General features: G+C 45.9%; 1 protein-coding gene across 1 annotated transcript in view; it reads right to left on the reverse strand.

Moving 5' to 3' along the window:
- The window catches only part of LOC310799437 (dual specificity calcium/calmodulin-dependent 3',5'-cyclic nucleotide phosphodiesterase 1A-like), a gene marked incomplete at both ends in the record, with an annotated part of 131,599 nt that extends 104,899 nt beyond the window's left edge, over positions 1-26,700 (reverse strand). Inside the window, 3 exons of the mRNA XM_083662019.1 lie at positions 10,213-10,372; positions 14,399-14,449; positions 26,616-26,700. Of these exons, the coding sequence (XP_083518145.1) occupies positions 10,213-10,372; positions 14,399-14,449; positions 26,616-26,700 (296 nt within the window). The remainder of the gene's footprint in view (positions 1-10,212; positions 10,373-14,398; positions 14,450-26,615) is intronic.
- Between the last annotated feature and the right edge of the window lie 291 nt (positions 26,701-26,991).

Genomic DNA, 26,991 nt, shown 5'->3' on the forward strand with positions numbered 1-26,991 from the left:
AAAGTTGTGAATCTTCTATATGGTTAATAGATTTAATGAGTTTTATGAAATCCATGGAGTCCTTAGTGTACGAGGGTAGGGTAGTCACTAGAGGTTGTAAAAAGTGATCAACAAAAGCTGAGATTTTTTCAGTCAGTGAACCAATAGCTGCAATAATGGGGCGACCTAGAGGTGTGTCTGTGAATGACTTGTGAATTTTGGGTAAAGTATAAAAAACTGGGGTGATGGGGAAATTAACAGTCATGAAAGAATGTTCCGGTTTTGTAATGACACCCTGTTCTAATAAAATGTCCAGTTTATTATGAATCCGTTTTTTCATGTCATTGGTGGGGTTACCGTCCAATTTCCTGTAGAAAGTAGTGTTGGATAGTTGTCTTCTTACCTCCTGTTCATAGGAGTGTCTGTTCAGTATGACAATGGCGCCCCCCTTATCTGCATTCTGGACAATCAAGGTATTGTCTCCACTCAGGGTTTTAAGTGCATCACGTTGTTCCTTAGATAGGTTGTTTGTCACTTTATATTCCCTCTTTTTATTACAGATGATAGAGAAGTCCCTTTCAATCAACCTACAATAGGTGTCGAGTGAGGAGTTTCTGTATTTGGGGGGTATGAAGGTAGATTTACCTCTGAAAAAAGTAGCTTTTGTAGTGGTGGTCGATGTAGCAGAGTTGGTCACAGGTTCGTGTGTAGATACAGTCCCAGTGTCTCCATTAGTCGTGGGGAGAGCCTCCTGTGGGGTCGGGGGATTAGAGGGAAAGTTAGATGGTGCCCTCTGGCCTGTAAAAAATTCTTTTAGCCTTAAACTGCGGAAAAATTTCTGTAAGTCAATGACTGTTTTGAATTCATCGCAATATGTAGTTGGCACAAAAGATAGGCCTTTACTGAGGGCTGAGAGGCAAATGTCTGAAATTGGCTTACTCGACAGGTTGAAGACGTTTAGGTCTTCCTGTTCCGGATGAAGTATGGTTCTCTTGTGAATCTTGCCCCGCCTGCATTTCCTCTTGGTGGACGGGGGTGCTCCTCTAAAAAAAGGGAGCCGTCAGAGAAACTCGTCGAGTCGGAGTCCCACATGGAAACATTGTAGTTTGCTGGAGAATGGCGTCTGTAGGTGTTGTCCCGTTTGTTTCTGTATGTGCGCCTCTCCCGTTGATCACGTGACCGTGTTACTCCTGTAGCCCCGGTGGTGCTCGTCTGGTCACCTGGTGGCAAACGCCATCTGTAGACAGCGCCCCTCCGGTAGTCCTCCAGATCCCGTTCGAATTTCTTCTTTTTGTAGGCTGTGATCTCGTTCTCAAGTTCTTTCTGGTGTTTTTCACATTCAGTTAAAATACGTGGAAGTGTATTCTTATCGCGGAGGTTATCCGCAAGGAGCCGCTTCTGTGTTAGGATGTCTTCTTTCACCTTGGCGAGTTTTGTAGAGACATCCTGGATCGTATGGATCATCAGATCAAAGGAGCATTTATTGAGGATCTCGCACCAGCGATCGCAGAAGGTCACATCATCTTTGCTCAGCATGGGGATTTTGTTGATTCTTAGACCCCTAGGAATCGTCTTCTGCCTCAGGTAGTCACTCAATGTGACCGCATGGAGAAAGAGACGTGTTTCCTTCTCTTGAAGTTTTTTCAAAGCCGAGGTCGATTCTCCACTGGAAATGTCCGCAGTGGTTTCATTAAACAATGAATCTGGTACCATGATGCGATTATAATCCTCTTCTGTGAATTCAAAAGTCTTTGCTGAGGCCATTATGGACATAGCGGCTCCGATAGATGAGGAAGTAAGGTCCTCCGGCTGGGAGTCACACGTGGAGTGCTGTGTCCAAAAATACAACAGTGCAAAAAGTAGACAGGGACACGCACATCCAAGGTTGGCCACACTGGGCCTGGGTGCTGGATCAAAGAGGATACTCACAGTGAAAAAATAAAGGTCCGCACACCAGAGGAGCTCCCGTTAGGTTTCTTTATTCAATTATGCACACAGCGTGACGTTTCGGGCCACACTGGCCCTTCCTCAAGACGCTTTGTGGAGTGGCAGAGAGAAGCCGTCTTAAATACCCGTATCAATATACAACACAGATCAACAGGTGTTCAGCAATTAGTAATTAGTAAAGTTAAAATAAAGGTGTATACACATAGGCAGCATAGGTTATTCAAAACACACATGTACAGATTCTAACAGTATATATATATATACAGTGTAGACAAGGACACATATAATTATAATTATATATGCCACCAAATAAGGAGTAGTTTGTGGGCTCTGCTTAATAGTACATAGTTCAGTAAAGTTCAGTAAAGGCCCAAAACAAATACAACTATAGATGCAAATGCATGCAAATGCAAATACATCCCTAGAGGAGACTTCATTAACCACAAAAGGCATACTGTATTAACAGCAATGGGGACCTAGTCTATTAGTCTAATACTTAAAATGAATAGCAAAAAGTTTTTAAAAAATATACACAGAAAAACCACATGTATGAGAGATCACCCCAAGAGGGGAGAGAGAACAGAGCAGTAGAACGAGCTTCAAGTGATCAATAATTTCAAGCTTCAAGCTTCTCCCAAAACAAGGAGATCACCAAGAAAGGGTGGTCTCGGGCCTCTTCCAAACAAACTCTGGAGCGGTTTGTTTGTGGTGAGAACATCATCCGACCTCGGTCTGGCACAACTGCAGGAAACAGTGTGCATTTTTGGATAAACCAGCTCCCGTAGCCAGCTGCGCTGTGCGTGCGTATATGGCCTGAGAATGAGAATTTGTATCAGTTACAACATAACATCTTGATTCTTCAGATCCTGTTTTGGTGACTCGTGAAACTAGCATTTCTCCAACCTCCCCTTCCTCTCCAAAACCCTGGAACGCCTTGTCGCCACACAACTCCAAACTAACCTGCACTCCAATAACCTCTTCGAACCCCTCCAATCCGGTTTCCGCCCACTCCATTCCACAGAAACTGCACTCCTCAAAGTCCTCAACGACCTCCTCACCTCTGCCGACACTGGATCCCTCACCTTCCTCGTCCTCCTCGACCTGAGTGCAGCCTTCGATACCGTGAGCCACGCCATCCTGCTGTCCAGACTTGAGGCTCTCGGTATCGAAGGCACCGCACTCAGGTGGCTCCACTCCTACCTCTCCAACCGCTCCCACTTCATCTCCCTCCACAACCACTCCTCCACCCCCTCCACAGTCTCACACGGTGTCCCCCAAGGCTCTGTTCTCGGCCCACTCCTCTTCCTCATCTACATCCTCCCCCTTGGTAAGATCCTCCGCCACTTCAACCTCAACTTCCACTGCTACGCCGGCGACACCCAGATCTACTTCAGCACTAAATCCCCTCAGAAACCACCCCTCTCCCATATCAACTCCTGCCTGTCTGCAATAAAAGTCTGGATGCAACACAACTTCCTTCAACTAAACAGCAATAAAACTGAACTCCTCCTCATCGGCTCCAAATCCACCCTCAGCAAACTCAACAACCCCTCACTCCCCATCGACTGCACCACCTTTTCCCCATCTCCTCAGGCACGCAAACTTCGTGTAATCTTTGACCCCACCCTCTCCCTTGAGCCCCACATCCGCCATATTGTCAAAACCTCGTTCTACCATCTCCGCAATACTGCTAAGATCCGGTCCTCCAGCTCACACCCTGCTGCTGAAACACTCATTAACGCCTTCATCTCCTCCCGTCTGGACTACTGCAACTCACTCCTCTATGGCACCAACACCACCCTCATCAATAGACTCCAACTGGTCCAAAACGCAGCCACCCGTCTCCTCACCCACACCAAATCCTGGCACCACATCACCCCAGTCCTTCAACAACTCCACTGGCTTCCCATCTCCTCCCGGATCACCTACAAAATCCTCGTCATCACATACAAAGCTCTTCACCAACTGGCCCCCCCATATCTCACCAACCTCCTCTCCCCCTACCAACCCTCCTGTTCCCTCCGATCCACCTCTGCCGGCCTTCTCTCCACCCCCAAATCCAACTTCCGCAGTTTCGGCGACAGAGCCTTCTCCAGGGCAGCTCCCAAGCTCTGGAACTCTCTCCCCCTGGACATTATAGAATCAGACTCCCTCACTGTCTTCCAATCCCGTCTTAAAACCCATCTCTTCTCCTCTGCCTTCTCCTAGCTCCCCCTGCCTTTCCCTGTGTGCCTGTGTCGTGTTTGTCCATTGTCTGTTGCACTTACGTCGTCCCCGCCCCTTTAGTGTTTCTTTTTGTACAGCGTCTTTGAGTCCTTGAAAAGCGCTATAGAAAACACATGTTTATTATAGCGTTTGCATGGATCAACTTTTGGAGATTTTTGCATGATTGCAATAATCAGCAGCTAGGACAATATAGTAAATGAAAACAAGTCGTGGTCATCAGTGTCAGCCTTCTTCAACTGATCAGACTGATTGCAGTGTCTTCCTCGAAATGTCCATAGGGTATTATTAAATTATTTATTCATATTTTATTTCTGACAGGAGAGGTGTTCATATGCATAATCCTCTGGAGTCTCCATGGTAGTACTAGCAGAAGTTGTGAGGGTCTTGTTTCATCGTCTATCTCCAAATTCCCAGAGACCACAGACCTGTGACACAACACAACTCCGGGCTGGAGTCCCACCAAAATAGATTTAAAGGCTGCATAGTGGCCTGATAATCTAGTTGACAATAAGGAGGTTTCTGAACAGAAGTGCTCCCCACTGTTCCTCAAGGTCTTGGTGTCTTAATGCCGTATTTTATTTTTATTTTTTTTTGGGGGGGGGGGGGGGGGGGGGGTTGACCTTCTTCTTCTTCTAAAAATACTAGGCACACAGTGCTGGTAACCTACTGATAACAATGATTTCCCCTCACAATTTTTAACTGCCCCCTCATCCCCACTTCATCCTGGAGCTGGGTGAAAAAAGAAAACAAAAATCAAAATCTGAAATATTCCCTGTTCTCTCCTGATTGACATACAGCTGAATCGCTTGGTTTGACCAAGAAAAACTATTTTATAAGCGAAATGTTTACGAAATGTAGATGGAAAAATGAATGGCGGATGAAATCCCTTGGTGCGTATTGTGAAGGCTTGTTCATGCAAGGCTGAGCAGAGGAGGAAAGTAAAAGGACATACGTGGTAGGCAAACTCATTACAGACCACTCCTCTCATCTATTATTGACAATGTAATCCTGGATAGCTCTCCAAGCCTCACAAGCTGGAGCAGCTTGGTGGGGTCAGCTGGGCTCAAATGACTAATGGAGAGCAACATCATCGCCATTAATGTTTCCCCTCTGCATTGAAAAGTCCGGACCCCGCTATGCAGATTAGTGTGTGTGTGTGTGTGTGTGTGTGTGTGTGTGTGTGTGTGTGTGGGAAAGTTGCTGGCCAGGTGGAAGCAGAGACTCTCCAGGATGCGCTTCATTTGTCAGACATTGAGAACCGGGACAATGCAGGGGAGGACAGGACAATGGTGTCACTTAGCAGTGGTTAATTAGCACTTCATGCAACGTCCCTCAAAAGTGAGATTTACCAGCTGAGTGACTCAGCCGAGAACCCTGGAACTCAAACTAAGGCCATTAGTTTACACTCACAATGTACCCGGCGCTGCATGCGTTGAATAGGCACAAAGCAACACAACTGCGCCTTTTGCTTGGCCGGAAATTATGGTGGTGTCCAGGTGGTTTCCAGGACTTGATAATCTGCCCATGACCTTCCCCGGTGTATAACCCACTGCCATGCAAATCTTCAGGCCAATCCGACCTGGGGTGTGGGCGTGAGGTGGTTTCCAGGTGGTTCAAGGACTTGATAACCTGCCCATGACATTCCCCGGATCATATCACAACACCTTATGTGTGTGTGTGTGTGTGTGTGTGTGTGTGTGTGTGTGTGTGTGTGTGCATGTGTGTATGTGTGTGTGTGTGTGTGTGTGTGTGTGTGTGTGTGTGTGTGTGCGCGCGCGTGCGTGCAAAATCTGGGGTGTGGGCGTACATTAAAGATACACAGAGACGCACACATCAACTTCATGCAAGGTACGGGACGGCACGGTGGCTCAGTGGTTAACACTGTTGCCTCACAGCAAGAAGGTCCCGGGTTCGAACCCCGGTCCGTCCCAGGTCCTTTCTGTGTGGAGTTTGCATGTTCTCCCCGTGTCCGTGTGGGTTTACTCCGGGCGCTCCGGTTTCCTCCCACCATCAAGAAAGACATGTATGTTAGGGTTAATGCTCCTGTCAATGCCCCTGACCAAGGCACTGGCAAAAGAACTGGAGTTGGTCCCCGGGCGCTGCACAGTGGCTGCCCACTGCTCCTAGTTCTAGGAAGGTTCCTAGTAGAGGATGGGTCAAATGCAGAGGATGAATTTCCCCATGGGGATAAATAAAGGATAACTTACTTACTTACTTACTTACTTTATTACATAGATTAGCGTCTAGATTTGAATTACCTTCAATTAGACTTACATCTCAAAGCCTGGAATCCAAAGAAGAATCTTTCAGATGTCACTATAGCTCATACATGGGCAAACTGGCGCGCGGGCACCACCTGTGTGGCCCGCGATGGAATTGAAAAAAATAAAAAATAAAAAAAATTACACAGTGCACCTGAACGCAACATGCAAGATACCCGCTGAATAAGTGTCCAAATGTTCATGTCATTCTGGCCAATACTCCACTTCTGTTATAGCATTTCAGTCTGGAATATGGAATATCTTTCAATAATCTTTATGACTAAAAGGCTACATTGAATTATAAATTTAAATAATTAACTCATTGGTTTTGGATTTATTTAGCTTCAAGACTGCATTTTTGTTCGTGTGACCCTCAACACAGGCTTTGATCATCCCGGGCCACTTACTGATACTTATGCTTAAATTAACCCACTCATATTCTGATTTATTTCAAGAAAAACATTTTGGCTAGTGGAAATTCTAATTGGCTGGTAACTTTAAAATCTAGCAGCCATATTGGCAGGTGGTCAAAAAAGTTAATTTCAAGCCCTGAGAGCAGGTGGTGACATAGGAGTGAGTGAGAAAAGGATGAAATATTGGTGGTTAAGACTGAATAATGACATCACAACTGTTAATTTAAAATGAGTTATTCCTCTAAACGTGGCTTCAAATGCACCAAATTTTTCACGCTGGTGCCGTTCGGCCCTCAGCAAAACCTGGTAGCGAGGACATTTTTTGTGGCCCTCTCTATCATCAAAGTTACCCATCCATGGGTTACGGCATGACAATATTTGTTCGGCCCCCGGCAACAATCTGGGTTTCTCATGTGGCCCCCCATGAAAAATAATTGCCCACCCCTGCTATAGCTACATGCTCAGCTTGCTGTTATAGACTACTCAGCCCCACAGGGAAAACAACAACATTGATTGGTTTTCAAGGTGGTTAAAATGACCGTTGTTATACGAACGTAAGATCATCTTGTCCCAGGCACGAGGAAGGCTGCCCACTCCACTACAACTACAAACCAATCTACAGCAACCTACAAAGGATTGGGCTGGAAGCTACTGAAGTAGATTCTTAGGTTATTCAGGCAACTACTGTACAGGGAGGTGCCCATCATGCCTCCCCCAGACCTGACGAGAATTTGCCCGATTGTGGCCAAGATTCCCCCCTCCCGACTATCTCGGGGGTGCTCGCGATTTGAGCCTCGTCATGGCCGATAATCTGCGTAAACTATCCTGTAGTGTCAGTGTGTGTGGGGTTCAAAGACTGCTGTTGACTTGTCGGGCTCTTCCCGATTGTGAATCGGGCATATCAAACATGTTTGATATTTACAACTCGACAGGCGATTGAGCAGAGAGCCCCTCCTCTATCATGTTGGTTGTTCTGTCATTCAGTGTGCCAAAACTCATAATATTGACCAAGAAGAAACGTTTTGTAGACACGGGTTGAGCTTCAATTAATGCAATTAACTTTTCATACTAAAGAATCTAGTCCAGGGGTGGCCAAACTTTTTTGGTTGTGGGGCGCATACAGAAAAATGTAAGGAGTCGTGGGCCAAAAAATGTCGCAGAACGACATCAAAGACATCGTGCGCATAACGCATTGATAGCCTACTGCAATGCGTATACCGCTCCATTTATCCTACAAATACAGTTAACAACAAATTGCATCATAGAAGTCGAACATCACCCTTCCAGTCTAAAGCTACTCATTGTTTGTCCGCTATTGTTTGTCCCCCCCCCCAGATTTCTTATCCCCCATTAGTGCTAATTTTAATTTATTTATCCTGGTTGCTGCTCCACCCTCTGCCAATCTGGGGAGAGCCGAAACTGGCTCCATGGTTCCTCCGAGACATGGGCAGTAGCCAGCCACTTCTTTTCACCTGACAGGGGAAGCTTCACCGGTAGGACATAGCACGTGGGAGGATCATGCTATTCCAACGAGTTCCCCTCCCTCCGAACAGGCGCCCCTAACGACCAGAGGAGGCATCACTTCAGCGACCAGGATATTGCATGTTTTGGTGTGGGGTTCCTATATGAATGAGGAGAATGTGCAAACTCCACACAGAAAGGCCCTTTTGACGACCACACCCGGGCGGTGGGCACTCGAGGACATGCGGACGGGCACGCACTCCTTCAGCACTCACAGCGTCCCAGGTGAGAATCGAACCCAGGACCTTCTAGCTATGAGGCGACAGCGCTTACCACTGCACCACCGTGCCCCCCCTACTACGGCTATTGTTGCCTACTGACAGTTAAGCTGCTGTTGATGAGCGAGGAGAATCTCATGTGATGAAACGTGTCTTGCTGCAGGTTCAAGGAAGTTTGGAGACGGGCAGAGGAGAGGAAAGTAGGAGGGGCGCGCCTGCATGATTGAACGGATCTCTGGGCTCTCAGATCAAAGGGTTGCTCGGTTAGGTTACTCGTTGTCTTTTACTCAAAGGTTACGGTAGTTGTTTTGCTCTGAAGTCACGTTTAATCTGTTTCTTGCCGTTTCTGCAAGATCCCAAGTCCTCCAAGGTGACAATCTTCGGCATAATCGTCAAGTGTGTGGGGTTGCGTCTGAATGGTAGTACCCAGGTCGAACCCAGCACCTGTGTGCGTTCCAAGATTGAAATGTAAAAAAAATTGAAAATCTTTAGGTGTGGGGGAGACATTAGACAATTAGAGGGTGACACGGGAGTGGTTTTTCACTCCTGTCCCATCCCACTCCCACAAAAATACTCCCATACACTGCACGGGGCGGGTATCCTGCTGGTTATAATAAAGATGTGTTAAGAAAAATGATTAAAAGAGTGGATAAAGATGTTTAAAAGAAGATTGTTGAAAAAAAGTTGAAGTTGGGCAATTGTGCACTGTCCATGCCAATAGGGCAGGTGAGGCCACGCAGCAGCAGAGCTGCGTATGCGAGCACACTCGGGAAAAAATATTGCGGGCGGGACATGCCGTCACCATCCTAATATAGCACGCTCAGATCCCTTGGTGCAGTTTGGCCTTGGGGTCACACCTGCAGCCTATTGGGTAATCAGGGGAGCAGCAGAGGGAGTCTGCGAACATCTGCGGCTGATCAGGTAATCAGAAAGGCATTTACTCACCCAGTTTCCAAGCAGCTTGGTGAGTCAGTTTGGACCAGAGCACCTCTCTCTGACTTCCACCAAGAGGCTGCTAAGAAAATCATCGTTTCAAGTGAGTCTGCATTATCACTGCAAACTGGGTCCCATAAAGGTGATCAGAAAGGCTCAGCGTTCTCTCTGCCCACAGGACAGTGAGAGCGCCCTTTATTGAGGAAATTATAACAGCCAGAGACCCCGGACAGGAGGAATCTTCAGTTAACCTTTGACCCCTCCCCCTTTCCCCTGAAACCTTTAATAAAGACACTGTATGTCTAATGTCATTTGTCTCAGTGTTTCCTATTTTATTGTGAATCCTGCGTCCACGTCCCCGGGTCTGTCATCCGTCCGTCCGTCCGTCTGTCCGTCCAATCAATGTGAAACTGCACATTGGCCTTAAGCACTGGCTTCGGCAGGGACTGATTTCATTTTCCCAAAGAGAGTGTGTGTGTGTGTGTGTGTGTGTGTGTGTGTGTGTGTGTGTGTGTGTGTGTGTGTGTGCTGATGTAATTCACATTGGACTGATTATTGTTTACATGTGTGATGATTGGTTGAATTCGTCCAGTCTGAAGCGTTTTTTCTTTGGAAGATGACAACTTCCTCTGGCCAGACTTTAACGGGCTGAAGTACAGACTGTCTCTGGAGTATGGGAGATTGTGGAAGAGTAAGTGGCTTGAGAGACTATACCTGATAGCAGTCTTCTCCATGGCTTGGGGTGCATCAGGGGGCGGCAGCTGGTCGGACAGGATCTCCTGTGCGCTGCGTGGGTCGATCAGGATCCCTCTCCGCTCAGTGACGTCCACGCCGGCTGTCACCGCGTTCCACAGGGCACTCTGAGACCGGGAGCCTGTACAGTTTACACACACACACAGTTTAAAGGCCCATTCTGTAACTTCTGACTCTTACTGACACCGGTGGTTGTTAGAGTAACTGCAGGCAGCATGTGCTCAAGCTGGCGCACATGCCCAGCAGCTGCCTGGCTATAAAACAATGAGAGCATAGTTGGTTCCTTTGTAACTTCAGCCGATAAAAGTCACTTGAAAACGCAACCTGGACAATTTATCGGCCAGGTCAGCCTCGAGACAGCCGGGAAGCATTGTGGACTAATTAACGGACGTTATTGTGGTATGTTTTGGCTTGCGTTTACTGCAGGGAAGTGGATAATTGTAGCATGAGCCAGGAGCTAACTGCCTGCTTCCCTATGCAGTGATTCCCAAACTGGGGTACGCGTACCGTACGTGAAGGTACTACAGGGGCCTGCATGCATGAGTGCGCTCATATGGAGAGGAGTAGAGAGACAGCCCCGCCACATCTTGGCTTCGGGCAGAGAGAATCAACCCCTCGGCAGTGAGTGATGGTAACATGGAGATGAGCATACCGCGCACCAATCAGAGTAATTAGAGTAGGCTAATTAAGACCAATTTTGACCATAATGCTGTACATTCGCCTGTCATCTCTGTCATTGTTGTGGAACAGATTATATAGGCCAGCAGGTCTTTGAAGGGGTTTCAGGGGGTTCCCAGCAAAAACGAGGATCATTTATTTTCGCTATGATTCCATATAGCGGCCTATAAGACAATTACAGAATGTATGACTATTGGTCATGGGTTTCATACACTTTCTGTAATAAATCATCTAAAATCAACAATCTTATCAGATGGGTCCGTGGTATTTTGTGTCAGTTTAGAGGGGTCCTCGACGTGAAAAGGTTGAGAACCACTGATATAGGCTATTATAGCCTACTATGCAAACTGAAAGCCATTTGTTGACTTAGATTTTAAACCTTGTAACATGTTAGGCAATACTGTAGTTATATGCTCATGCCAAAACAGAAAACTGGGAGGTAGGAGGTATTCATTCCATAAGGGCAAGGAACATTACTGACCGTATACTGCTGCATGTATTATAAACCTTCATCCTTTGTGTATGTGTGAGTGTGTGTGTGTGTGTGTATATGTGTGTGTGTGTGTGTGTGTGTGTGTGTGTGTGTGCGTGTGTGTATGTGTGTGTATGTGTGTGTATGTGTGCGCGCACGAAGCTGCATATAGCCTACTTTTTAAAGCCTGATGAAATGAGACACGTACACGTGATTAAGTGCGCGTATGCATGACCCATGCCATCCAAAGCTCACTCAGGTACCCAAAGTTGGCAAACCTGGTGAGTGTGACGTCACCCATTGGTTTTTGAGACACGGTTTGAAGCCCAAAATCAGTTGTTTCCGGTTGATTTTTCAGATGAATCCTGGGTAATTTCCTGGAGCATTCTGGGTAATCCGGTTGAATCTGCAGTACAAGGGTGTGTCATGTGAGTCGGGTCTGAGTGTAGCCGAGTGCAGTCCAGCCGACCACCATCTTATTTTGTCTGCCTGGCTGTGTGTTCTTTTAATACATCCATGGTGTGAGCGTAGCTGCTGCTAAGCCTCCACAAGGTAAACTGTTATTATACAGTCTATGGGTAAACTTTATAACTATGGTGGATTTGATTGCGCACTTGGTGCTCTGCTATATGTTGGACTGTTTGAGTGATGCTCATGTCTGTTTGTAGGCTAACGGTAGCTCAGGATTAGCATTGTGTGCTAACGTAAACATGGACCTGTTCAAGCCGTACTGTTTGACATTATCAGATTATTATTGACACAAGGGTTAAACTAGCACTATATAGGAATTAAAAGCTCCTGCCTGCCAATATTATAACATTCATTTTGAAAGGCTAAAAATGCCTCATCTTTTCCAAGCATTTGAAAGAGGAGCACTCTCTCTCTCACACACACTATCTGCCCTACAACCCCCCCCCCCCCCCCTTCCCCTGTGAATTTCTGACCGAGAGCTCAGCTGTGCTATTTCAGAATGAATTTCAGAATGAACACCCATGGCAAAACAATCAGCTCATTAACCCATGTTATATAATTTTGTTAACTCTGTGTGTGTTGTGTGGGAGTATGGGCTGAATATTATGTTAACGTTACTTGATGAGCTGCTACTGCCAGGCAGTGGAAAACTGCTTTGCATTTCTCCGCCTGACGCCCCGTGCAGACTACAGCGACGTTTAAGCATGCTGGGATACCTGGCGACGTGATACAATACAAAATGAATGGGCAGCAGCAACAGCCGGCGTCTACACGTGACAAACGTCACTCTAGACTGCACGGGGCGTGAGGTTCTTACTTTCACTTACGTGTTTCAGTGTTTAGTGATCGCTCGTCATGTTTCAAGCAACAAGCTGCGTCTTCCACATCGATTCTACTGAAGAATATCTACATTTTTAAATGTGTAAGGTAAGTTCTCTCCAGCATCGGGTCTGTTTCTCTCATGTGTGTGTATCTCTGTGAGAGCGAGCTGGATCCCCCGTGCTGCCCCGGCTCCTACACACACACAGATCAGCAGTAGGGGTTAATATTTTTCGCGAAAATGAGGCATGCCGGGAAATGGGAAATGAAGCCCTCTTTCCCGGGAATCCCGGGAAATTTATTGTTTTTGTTTTTTTATGAATCAAGGAGAAATATACCTAGGCTATTAGTTCCCAACCTGACCGAATGTATTATTTGGTGGCATTAATATTTATTAATTAAGGCAAAACACCGCAATTTAACGAACATATTAGGCTATGCCGTTAGGGTTTATATTTTCACCAATCACCCGGATTAGCGTATGAATAAATCCTGTGGTAGCCTAGGCTAACCGTTTCCTTAGAGAGTTGTGGAAACTGCCGTGGAAGGAATGCAGCCGTAAATGCGTCGAACAGCCCGTTTTCACGCTCTTTTATGCACAACATCATATGCTGTGGAAAAATAAGTTTCCCCTTTTCTTCCCTCCATTTCATATTTTAACCCTCTCAGCCAACAAACCACCTTTTCTCGAGACATCGTCTTCCTGATTATTATCTTTGCTCTGAAGTGGACTTTTTTTTTTACTTTGTGTATGGGGTTGAAAAGTCATAAGGGGGGCCCTTGAAAAAGTCCTAGCCCCGGGGCCCATGGCTACTTTAATCCTGGTTGAACACTGGTTGTGGTTATGGATGTGTGGGTGTGTATGGGGATGTTTTCCATCTGATGGATGAACATAATCTAGGGTTACCAACACCTGACTAAACCAAATTCAATGAAAGTGGTGATCAGCAATTTTATATGTTCAAATACCTAGTGTGGAGGATATCATAAGGCCTTGAGGCAATCAAATGTAAAACATTTATGATTGATGAAAGTTGTAAATTGGCCAGATTTGACCCGAGCATGACAGGAGGGCTTGTTATTATTGTTATTTATTAAAAGTGTCTACCATGGGTTTACATTGGAGTAAAGTTGAAAGCCCAAGTAGTTTAATTTGTCCCTCATGGGTACCGTGTTAGTTTCAACCAATGCACAAGGGGCGTGACAAAGCATCAATCTGCTACGCCCTTGCAGTGAGAACTGGTTGGGAAGTGATACTGAATTAGTGATACTAATGGTACTTCAAAATACTGTGCTAAAATCTTATCTAATTTTTAGTCGCAATCAAATTACATCTGAAAAATACAAACATTTACACAAAATAGAAACAGTCATCACAGTGAACATTATGCTCACAGGACCAGCCAGGCCTACTAAAATATCCGATCACCTTGCTCCAGAGATGAGCGTGGACCCAACCTCTAAACACCCCTCTAGATTCCGACAGTTTGATGCCTAGTGGAAGCATTTTTCAATCAAAGGTGAAACGACACTGATACATTATGATGGTTTATAGTGGGACTTACCCTGCCTGCCCAAATCACTTCAACTGGCCCCAGACTCTGGCCACAATGCAAAAATGTGAACACTGTGACGTGAGTGATGTCTTATCCTTCTTTTTTAGCATCCTTGGTAAACATTAGGAAATTCACTGTTGGATGAACTCACGTGCAAAGCGAGCCAGTGGTCGGCGGTTGCTCTGACCAGCCTCATTGGCAACTAGAAAAAGAAAGATTACAGAAATGATTAGGAGAGAAAATGCAAGAGGGGAAGTTTAAAAAAATGGTCAAAAGGAAGAGAGAGAGGGGGATGGAAAGAATAGTTTCTTTATTCACAACATTTCTTCTTTAAGGGGGGGGGGGGTGGTTCGTCATGCCTTAAAACCGACTCACATTATCCCACTTATACCATGGTCACTTGCAAAAAAGAACAAAAGACCAATAATTCATATTTTCATGCATTTTGCAATAGAAATCTGAAGTTTTAAACAACTCTGTTTGCCATGGTAACACCTCTTGAGCCTGGTAACACCTCTACATCAGCTTCTCATGCAATGGAAACGTTCACTGCTGCAGTAAATATGACTAACCTTAGATACAAGTTGGCAACAGGATGGGAGATAATCTAGTCCAGTCAGCTCATAGAACCCTTTGGCTCAGAGCAGTCGTTAGCGAGCAAGTTTCAAAGTCAATAATCAATAATGAAAAGTTTTTCCATCAGAAATGTGGTTTTCTTCCATTGAATTGCCCGAAATCACATGGGTGGTTCAATATTATGCCCTTCACAAATAAAATTAATTTGAACAAATTTCATTGAATTTTTGGGGTTTTATTCAAAATAGTTCCGGGTCAAATTGAACCGGTCTGGTTTGACTGTTTATAAAAGAACCATGAAGTATACATTTTCACCCAATTCTGTGTACCTTGTTAGCAACTCCATTCCAAACCATTACCACCATTTTTATGCTTTCTATTGGAATGTATGGTCAATAGAGCTCATTTACATCAAATTATACCTTTTTGTGATTAAATGATATAATGGAAATATTGAACTGATGCCAAACATGGAAATGATGCCATCAAAATGACGTCAGTTTTGTAATGACCAGTAAAACCTTAAAATTGGAAGCCTTACCTACAAAAAAAGCATGCTTTTTGTATTTAAAAAAATAGCTGGAAGCCCAAAAATAGCACTTTTATGGGCCTTTTTTTGACTTCACTAGGCATCTCGCACGCTAGATTCCTAGGCTCGCCCGCTGCATGGCCTTGCCCGCCCTGCAGCTCGCCGAGCTGGCCCTGCAGCCCACGTACGCAGCTCGCCCGCTGCACGGCCTCGCCCTGGCTGCTCCTCAGGGATGCTGAATCACCTGTTCTTGAGCTGGCAACATACAGCTGTCCATGGCTGAAGACGGGGGACTGAAGCCAGAGTCCCACTGATGACATCATCAGTGGGACTCTTATGACATCACTGATGATGTCACATCTGCTTTTATGACATCACTGATTATGTCACAACTTATGACATCCCTGATGACATCATCACTGGGACTTAAAGTGTGTGTGTGTGCGCGCACAAGTGAATTTATGACATCACTGATGATGTCATCAGTGTGACAGACAGGCTGTCCTCTCTGGGCCTCTCTACAGCTGTGCAACAGTCTCTAGCTATTTTCACACATGAACTCCGGATCAGGTGAGGGTTGCTCCCCACTGAGCCTGCCCCGGATGATACGTGAAGTGTACCCTTTCAGACATGAGGCATGTTGAATTCTCACGAGTAGCACCTCCGCAGAGTTTGTAAAGGAGAGGGGGGGGGGGGGGGGGGGGATTTGGGCATGACCACACAATGGGGAGTTGTGAAAACTAAAAATACATAATGGGCGATAACTGCCTAACGTTCACGGCATATAATCGTTTGCGCATAACGTTAGTAATTAATTAAACAACCCTACAACTCACGCCCAGATGCATCGATTTCCTCGAGTCACAAGCACTACAAAGAAAACAGGTCTTTGCTATGTTCAGTCCTAAAATGCATCAAACCTACTAGAATTATACAGAATACAGGAAGCTAGACGTTTTTACCTTCAAAATAAAATAAATGTTGTATTACTTAGTAACAAAAAATCTGAATGGTCGATCACTACGGGTTAAAATTGACTTTTCGAAGGGAGCAGATATTCTTGCAGTTTATCTCTGTTCTGTGTCTTTCGAAACACACACAAAAAAACATTACACGTGCATTTGCTTTATTTAATTGCCATTATTGCAAAGGTTATACCCGGAAGTTTTCGTTTTATACTGCCTGACTTGACGCTACTTGGAATTTGCGGTTGTGCCTGAATCTTCACAAACGCTGTGTAAACGTTAAATCAAAGGCATGAACGCAACCAGATCCAGATACCCTACCTAGCGATGTCCAATACTGAGAAGCGGGACGACCCTCGCGTCCAAAAATGCTCATTAAATGTGTGTGCTTTGCGAAGCTATGCAGAAAGGAAATCGGATCAGAGCCATGAGCCTTTCAATCCAGCAACATGTTGGCTGTCACACACGGAGCAAGTTTGAGGCGCTTCACGCTTCATTGGAAAAACTGAGACGGCATGTTTTTTTGCTCACTCATTCACATCGACTATTTATATAATAATAATCTGTCACGCTGGCTTTCTGTCTCTGTCCTCATGCACTCACTGAGCCGGCTACTTCACGGAGCTCTGGGGGGGGGGGACAATCCGCCCCTGTGTGTACCCTGAGCCCAAGACTTACCTCCGGCTAGGAGGAGGCTCTCGGGAGCGCGCATGAGCCACCAAAGTTTGTTCACACATACACCGCCATACGGATGCCCTCTAGGTAACTCCTGAATTCCAGACATGTGTGAAAGTGACTTATGACACAGGGGACAACTGTCATCAAAAAACTCATTCTGAAGTAATGGAAGTCCCCCTCTTCGCCTTCTTTTCAGTTGTGGTTGACGGACATGATCTCTGTTATACGAATGGAGAGACTCAAGCCGTTTTCACACACAGATCGCGCAAAATTGCAGTTCAGAAGGCCCGCAAATCCGGCAGCCTCGCCACAGAAATTGCTTTCACACACAGCCAAGCAGCACCGCCACATTCCCGTCCTGGGGTGTGCTTTCAGGCGACAGCCACCGCTCCCGGATTGAAAGGCGAGCGGAGGTATTTCCACCCAGCTCTTCCTAGCCCAAATTAATATTTTCATAGGTTAGTGTAGCCTACGCTACTGTATGATGAACTAATTCATTCAACAACCAAGACCTCCCTCCTTCTGCTAGTCCGCTGAGCAGGGAGGATAGGTGCACTCATTAATTGCTACCGGCGCATGGTGGGCGGACTCAGCTTAATATCAAAACGGGCTCCGCCGCGGACTGCATCTGCCGACTTTCTGGCAGCGAAGTGTTGCATGAATTGCATTCAAGGAAAGCCAACTTTATTTATACAACACATTTCATAGAAGTAAATTCACTGACTAAGCAGATCGATATGGTGTCACCTTGTGTAATGTTTACAATGCAGATAATTGACATTAGGTCTGGAACTACTGTATGAGTAGCCTAATTTAATGCTGCTGCAGTCCACAGATGCAACATGATCGACTTTATGGATGCACCATCATGTAGCCTATTAGGTACAAGGCTAATTCTTATCTTTTGGTTCCAGTTTTGTGTAAATTATTCCCATTAAGTAGCCTAATTAGCATCCGTACTCCGTTCTGAAAGACGACGCCCGCATATCAAACAGCTGCAGTCTGCATAACGTTCGTTGGGGGAATAGTATAGGCTATAAATGCACATGACTACTATAACGTTAGTAGTTTTTGTAAGGGAATGCACAAGTGGCTAGCTAGACAGATTGCAGTTCTGGAGCTGGTTTCCAGAGGGAATATCCTCAGACCAACTCGCCACAGACAGCTATAGTCCTCTGAAGCGTATTAGTATATCCGTTAATTTTACCTACTAATGTCAACATCGTTTGAGCATAAAGCCTAACCTACTTACAGGCACGGAGCATTCCTCCTGCCGTCCCTGCAGTCATGATTGTATAGGCTAATTTTTTTACTTTCACTCATGCACTTTATTGCTGCATGAGGTGATTTCCCCTGTAATTTTTTTATGAATGAGCTGACCATTCGCACTGTTCCGGCTTGCTGCTCCTACGCTTTCAAGTGAAGGCGGGTTACCTGGTAACCCGCGCTGAGATTAGGTCGGCTGGCTGAACGAAAGGCGTACAACAATTAGTCACCAACCCGTGTTCACGACTTTCACATCGGAGGCGCGGATCCTATTTTCCGTGCATTTTGCGGCTTTCAAGGCCGGTGTGAAAGCGCCTTCAGGTTCCTGAGAACCAAGTCGCTTAAACAATTCTCAACTATCTGGGACCCGTTTTTGGCCTACCGTAAATTCCGGACTATAAGCCGCGGCTTTTTCCCCGTTTTTTGGCCTTTTTTGCCCCCTGCGGCTTATATAACGGTGCGGCTTATCTATGGATTTTTCCAGCAAACGGCCACTCGGGAACCTCCAAAATCTATGGATGTTGGTATGAGGCAGAACGAGAGCAAGACAGACATTATGAGAGCGAGACCCTGATTGGATGATGTTGCAAAAAATGTGCCTCGCGACCTGATTGGAGCACTGTGCCACTACTCTCTCTCAGCCACTACGGTAAAACACCCTCCCTCCTCCCTCGCTCCGGGGGGAAAAAGGCAGCGATTGAGCCTGAAAGACAGTCTGAATGAAATTGAATGTAACATTCCCAATTCTATGTATTACATTCTAAAAAACTAACAGCAACATTTTGGAAGGCTAAGCCACACAACTAGCTCGTTGTAATCTAACATCATGCTTCAAAAGATGGAGAACTGGCTGTGTTACGACGATGGCGGCGATTGAGCCTGAAAGCCATGTCTGAGACAGTAGCGAGACAGGAACAACAACAGCAGCAGCAGCAAAGGATCATGCACAAACCCGAGACGAAAGGGACTGTCCGTCAGGGCGCGGACGACTGTGTCAGCAACTCCCTCCCGACTACCAGGAGAAAATTACAAACTTCGGCGAATTCAAACAAAGAAAGATCAAGGAATATTCCATCGGACCGGAGCAGATCATAAATATGGATGAAGTGCCTTTGACGTTCGACCTGCCTCTCACTAGGACTGTTAACAAGAAAGGTGAATCGTCCATCACGTTGAGAACCACAGGTCACGAGAGAACGAATTTCACTTGTGTTCTTGGCTGCACAGCATCTGGAGTAAAGCTCCCGCCGATGGTGATTTTTAAGCATCTCACAATGTGTGATTTTGTCTGGGGATTAGTGACCTGACTTTTGTTTTGTTGAAATGTTAATAAATGGGAGCTTCCCCAAACAGCCATCTCTTTCCCGACAATCCCCTCTGTGCACGAAGCCTTACATATGGTAATTAAACATCAAAACACCCGCGGCTTATAGACCGGTGCGGCTTATATATGTAAAAAACAGTCAACTCTGCAGGTGCGGCTTATACACCGGTGCGCCTTATAGTCCGGAATTTACGGTACTTTGACGAGGTAAAAAATGACAAGTGACCCACCTAGCTGATTTTTCATGGCCTCCTTGCGTGAGACCCCATGCACATCTTTTATAAGTACATAAGTACGTTACGCGGCTGGTAACCCGTTTTTGTACACATGTATGTAGACATAGCTATACTGTATGTATGCGTATTTTCGTTCTTTTCTCTTTCTTAGTCTGAGCTTGTTTGTGTTCTAAGTAAAAACCGAAGATAAAATAATGAAAGAAAAGAGTCAGCCTCTGGGGCTCTGGCTGCAGTATGCAGTATGGAGTGTGGAGTATTTTTGCTGGGCAGGGAGGTGACATCTCTCCCCAGACTAGGTCTGAAACACGGGTGTAGTGGTAAATAGAGAGGTGGGTAAACTATCCAAGTTGAACAGTTTACCCACCTTGTTTCCCCCAGTGATTGATACAGGTGATTTGAAAATATGTGAGTAAACTCTCAGTCTCAAGGTGGGTAAACTGCGTTTACTTGTGTTTACCCTTCACTACCCCTGATCATAAACCGGATAATCCTGTGAAGACGTCCGCTATTTTATTACAGACATTTTAATTGAGTTATTACTGTTTATTTGTAAAAGTAATTCATTCTATTTCTACCGCAAAAAGTAGTGGAATTACCGTAACTAGTTACACTGGTCACAGCCATATGGATGCTGCCGCTGCTTTGTGACTTGAGAAAAGCACGTCACCAGGTTAAAGACACATCTTCAAGCGGGAAACCCTGTTGTAACAACCCATTCTCACTCTGAGCACGTAGCAGAATGACGCTTTGCCATGCCCCTTGATGGTTGGTTGTTACTAACATGGTACCCTTGAGCGACAAATGAAACGACTTGGGCTTTCAACTAAACACCAATGTAAACCCATGGTAGTCATATTGGACGATCATGGCAACTGCTTCCCCCGTCCGAACACGGTACCTTTGAGCGACGTATGAAGCGAATTGGGCTTTCAACTAAACTCCAATGTAAACCCATGGTAGTCATATTGGCCCAAATTGAGTCCCTATGAGTCCTGATAGTTTGATTTTATTTTTTATTTTCTGTATAAGGACAGATACACAATATAACTTTTGTCAACGTCTGATGACATGTATCCCAGCATTTGTAGCCTATACTAATTTGCAATGCCCGTCCATAGATGAAGCACCTGTTAAAAGCAAAGTACAGTAAAAGGCAGTAAAATATACAGTGAACATAAACAAGGATATCATAAAATCATAAAAATTGGTCGGTCAATCAGTCAGTCATTCAATCATGGAGCAACACAAACAAGCATACACAAAGGATATAAACATGTTATAGATCATAACCCACAAACCCACGAACAATAATGGGAACATTGGTAGTTATTCTTCAGCAACTCCTTTAGATTGGTTTTAAAATGCTCCCAGCTATGATCCTGTTTAATGTGTGTGGGCAGTGTGTTCCACATTTTGACACCCTTAACAGTGAGGGCTGTTTGTCCTAGGGAGGTTTTTCACTTTGCAGTTCCATGCAACAGCGCCTCTGGTGGCTGTGCCCGAGGCCCCCAGGGGTTAGGGATGTAACGATAACCGGTTTTGATAACAGTGATACAATTCCTTACGATAACCGTACCATTTAAATTTTTCATTATCATTAAAACTGTGGTACCGTGATTACTGTGTTACCATGATTACAGTGCTTTGAAAAACATGGTGAATACTGTCCATCATCAACCAAAGTTGGCAACCGTCTCCCAGATGCAAACATGCAGCCTTGGAGAAATGATTTCAGTGAGTGTATCAATCCTTTTTGGGTCTGAGTTTTCAATATAAAACTTGGTGAAATGATTTCTGTGAGTGTATTAGTACTTTTTGAACATTTTCAGCACATTTTAACAAACCGTGATAATACTGATAACCGTGATAATTTTGGTCACTATAATCGTGATATGAAAATGTGATATCGTTCCATCTCTAGGTTCTAGCATATCGTAGAGAACACGCGGTGCCTGTTCATGTATACATTTATAGATGAGTTTCAGGTTAGCAAAACCAATGAATTCATCAAAACTTAGAATATTTGTTTTTTGGATTATTTGACAGTGATGGAACCTAATTGGCTTCCTGTCCAGAATTTGTATTGCGTGATTGTATAACATCCCAAGAGGTCTGATTACAGTCAGGCCAGCCTGAAAAGCTTTTTATATGGAAACCGCCGATGGAAAGAGGGAGAGAGAGAAAGGGGGAGGGAGAGAGAGAGGCGGAGAGAGAGACAGAGAGGGAAAGAGAGGAGGTAAATGTTGTCAACCACAGCGACCCAAGAGACTCAGGAGCCAACCTAGGTTGTTAAAGTGTGTGTGTGTGTGTGTGTGTGTGTGTGTGTGTGTGTGTGTGTGTGTGTGTGTGTGTGTGTGTGTGCGTGCGTGCGTGCGTGCGTGCGTGTGTGTTGGGGGATGGCAGCTGGTAATTAGGTAGAAATCCAGAAATCTCCGATCATTAGACAAGCCAAGACAGTGGATGAAAGAGAGAGCAACAGAGAGAGAGAGAGAGAGAGGGCGCAGCCTGTGTGTGTTTGGGTGACAGTGATGGGAGAGGCCACTTCATTAGTGATAATGACTCCCTATGCTCAGCACCCTGACAACAACACACACACACACAAATACATACACACACACACACACACACACACACACACACACACACACACACACACACATGGGCACTTGACTACCCTTGGTGGTGGTAGAGTAAAGCCTAGAATCAGAGGCTACAGGTGGGTGTTGGAGTGGAGGTGGTGTAGGTTTGACCAGTCGAAATGTGTCAGTAAAACACACAGGAACCCTGCTTCTTTCACACAACACATCAAACTTGGATTAGTCTTGTCAGATGATCATACATATGAAACACCTCTTGACTAAAAAAGATGAATCCGTAAGAGTTCATTTGCAAACAGTTAAATGCCATTCTTAAAATGAATGAACAAGCAGGCATTAAGGACATTAAGGAAGAGGAATCTTCGAAGAGGCGGACATGGTGGACCAACCTCAAGCATGAACGCAGGGTGGGAGAACCTGCTGCCACGCCGATAATTCTACCTGAGGGGAGGAGGATAGCCGGCATCTAGGCCTGGTGAACCGGACTGCCTACCTGCAAAGCTTGTAAGCTGCAGGTACATCAGACTCCTCCACAGTGACTCTGAACCCACATCACACTATCTCTAGAGTGGTGCATAAGAGTACCAAGGTAACACCGGTGGCAGGTGTGTCCTGGTGGCTCACCTGGTAGCACGCGTACCACGAAGGTACCACGAAGGCTCGGTCCTTCGTGCGGCCGACACGGGTTAGAATCCGACCCGCGGTCCTTTGCCGCATGTTATCCCCTCTCTCCCCACATTTCCTGTCTGCCTACTGTCCTATCTAATAAAGTCAAAATGCCCAAAAAATAATCTTAAACAACAACAACAACAACAGAACACCGGTGGCAGGCCGGGGGCACGGAGCCCAGCCTGGGAGACTGGTCGCTCAAGGCAGCTTGGTCTGTAACGGACAGAGGCACGTGTCCGATTGAGATGCACTCTCCGCGCCCCGATGGGGCATAACCGTGACCACCAACTCAGTCCTGCTTTTAACTTTAGTTAAAAGATTGACTGTGTGGGCCTCAGACCAGACCTTAATGTGGGGAGCAGACAATAAGCAGCAACCTTCCTCATGCATCGCAGGCATGGACCTGGTTCCCAACCTAACTGGACAAGCAAAGCCTAAAGGCGGCTTGTCTTCCAGTTAGGGAACGCATTTTGCCACAATTGGTCTCCATCTTCTCTCAGAATGTGGAAGCACCGCGATAACCCCCTGCTTGACAATCGCTCTGGTGCACCTCCCTGATGGCCTTCTTCGCCAGGAGAGTACACATCTCTGCAGCCAACCCCTTGCTCTACAGTTACCTCTTCTCCGAGAACCATGTTGTTGTGGGAGGCACCAGAGGGACTGTGTTATGAGAGCGTCATCATCTCTGGGAATGAATGTTTAGCCTCTTTAAAGTTTAAAGACTTATGAATGGAATTATAGTGAAAATAAATACTCCCTTTTTTGGCTGGGGACCCCCTGGAACCCCCTCAAGGACCCCTGGGGGTCCCTGGACCCCCATTTGAGAACCACTGCTTTAAACACATCGCACTGACTAGAGTGGTGTGTCATAGGTGCTGAGCTGCTGATGAACCACGTCCACAGCAAAACCCATCTCACTATCCGGAGTGGTGACAAGCAGGCACTACCCGAACCCTGGTCCCCAACCTAGGGCCTTCTACTGGGACAAGCAAAGCTCGAGGGTGGCTTATCTTCCAGGAGTTAGGGAACGGATTCCCACCATCCTTAAAGCAGGACTAAACCCCAAAAAACTTTGTTTCAGCTTTTAACCAATATATATGACTTTGAGGGTGGTGTGTCAAGAATTATGGTCAAAATGTCCACATTTGAGACCAAACTGTTACCATTGTACCATTTGTATCATTTTCAGCAGCATAAGTGACCTCTATGGGTTCAACACTGCTTTTTTTTGCCCTCAAAACTGCACAAAATGTGGTACAACCTGATGTCACGTTGTACCCAAAGACTATGGGATTTCAAGATAGTAACTCCCCTACTCCCCCTGCACCCTTTCCCGGCTCCTCACAACTCCAAGCCTATTCCCATGATGTCACAAGCATTTTCCTACCAATATGGCGCTACAATACACACAGCTCATTGGCTGTTTGTGTCACTTGACCTGTTAATCACCTGTTAATTGATTACAATCGCCTGTTATTTTCCTACCAAGATGGCCATGTGGTGATGTAACACAATACTATCAATAAACGCCACTATAACATAAAAGGAAGAAAATGGCATTGCGTTGCTGTAAATCATTCCCAACCTTTTTCATACTGGAGCCCTAATTTTGTTCACATTGGGGCAATGGACCCCCATATGATGAGATTTGGTCTCTCAGATGCAAATCTTTTTTTTTTTACCTTTTTTTATGTAGCCTAGATATGATTTTGTCCAGAATTCCATATATATTAGGTTGAGAGATAACAGAGAATCCTGGAATCCTCTCAAGGACAACTGGTGGTCACCGGACCCCACATTGAGAACCACTCAACCACTTCGATTGTGCAGAGAGAAGAGAGAGAGGACTCTTCTGACTGTGCCCCTTTTTCACTTATGCACGTGGCCCCTAAACTGTCTTTGAACAGCAGCAGGCAGCAGCAGCTCTCTGCTGTACGTCTTTTCTCCCCCCCCCCCCCCCCCCCCTCTCTCTCTCTCCCTCTCTGTCAATAGTCACAGCTGTATCTGTAGGTTCCTCACAATAAAAATTGTCCGGGGTGCTTTGTCAAACAGAAACAAAACAAAAAAGGAGGGAAACTAAACTAAAGCAGCCTACAGCCTAAAATGTATTTTCCTGGTTCACTTTTGACAGGGAGGAGAAGGCAGGTGAAGTGACACTCGCCTCCGACTTATAGGCTACTCAGCTGCTGCACCTGCACTGACACTCTGCCCCTGTCTGTGACAAGCGGCTTGTCCAGTCGTATGTCCCGGGGGGCGTCCCGCAATCCTGCGCCCAATTTCAGACACTGATTGTGCAGAAAGGGGGGGGGGGGGGGGGGCGCCTGGGTGCACACCAGCGATTTTTGTTTGTGTTTGTTTGTTGACCCAGCAACTGAACAATTATCACATGCACTGAAAACAACCTGATGGCATGAAGCACTGCTCTGCCTGCACACACACATTTTTCTTCTTTTCCTCTACGCACCGGCTGTCCACATGCAAGCTCGTAGCTGCAAGTACGCCAGACTCTGAAACATGTCGCACCCTTCAGTGGCATGTACAGGTGCGAGTATAAGCTATTCTGCCAGGACAGATGCTCCTCTAGCACCCCAGACCAAGACTGGAAACTGGAAGCCTGGAAACTGGATCGCTTATCAGGACAGCTAGCCTAGCTTTCTTATAATCTAACATTGGCATTCTATAGCAACCAGATTGACGGCCACCTGTGTGGACACATGGATAATAACATAATTCATTCAGTAATGCAAAATTAGCATCAGCCAAATGCTGGTAAATATGCAAGTGGTAGAATTGCTTCACTCACCAGCCAAACCAGCCCCCCCACCCCCACCCCCAAAAACAAACAAACAAGCAAACAAACAAACAAACAATTGTAATCTATTGGGTGGCTTGTAAAATTTGAACAACCACTAGCCATTTGGCCGGTGGACACAAAAGTAAAATGTTCACCCCACCTGTTCTCTCCTCTCTGGCTAGGATCCTCACTAGCATCCACTCAGCCAGCTAGGTGGTCAACTTTGATGCCAACCAACCATGCTCGCTGGTCGACCAGTTCAACGTCTGCAATGACCGTGTGCATCTTCAGTCGAAATCACTTCTACCTTTCATATAGCCTCTATTGCAAACTCAACATTAGCTGCAGCAACACCATATCTGCATTCTACATCATTTAAACACTCTACAGTCTACACACTGCAACAGGTTTTAGCTCCAATTTCTGAGTCCGAATGCACGAATAATCGAGGCTAACTCCAAGTCATCAGTGCTCATGTCCAGTCGAGTCACGAGTCCTGAAAATGTGTCCCAGACTCGGACTCAACTACAACACTGCCTAGCACACACGCACACACACACCAGCACATGCAAGCACGCACACACACACACACACACACACCAGCACACGCAAGCACGCACGCACGCACGCACGCACACACACACACACACACACACACACACACACACACACACACACACACACACACACACACACACACACACACACACACACACACACACACAGCCTCTTACCGATGGTAAAGCTGAAGCCATCGATGTTGAAAGTGGCACTCAGACACTTTTTAAATCCCTGTTTCTTTGATGTGGGCTCAGTCATCTCAGCTCCTTCTGTACGATCCTCTCTTCTGGCTCTGTCAGTAGACCTGTGGGTTTGGTTCTCTTCTGGCTCTGTCAGTAGACCTGTGTGTTTGGTTCTCTTCTGGCTCTGTCAGTAGACCTGTGTGTTTGGTTCTCTTCTGGCTCTGTCAGTAGACCTGTGTGTTTGGTTCTCTTCTGGCTCTGTCAGTAGGTAATGTGTGTTTGGAGAGGGGAAAGTGCTCTGCTCTCTCCCAGGAGAGGAGCTCCCTGCTGGGCTGAAGCCAGAGACTGCTCTCCCTGGGCTGCAGTA

Source organism: Poromitra crassiceps, assembly GCF_964638095.1.
Source record: "Poromitra crassiceps genome assembly, chromosome: 2".
Classification (NCBI taxonomy): domain Eukaryota; kingdom Metazoa; phylum Chordata; class Actinopteri; order Beryciformes; family Melamphaidae; genus Poromitra; species Poromitra crassiceps.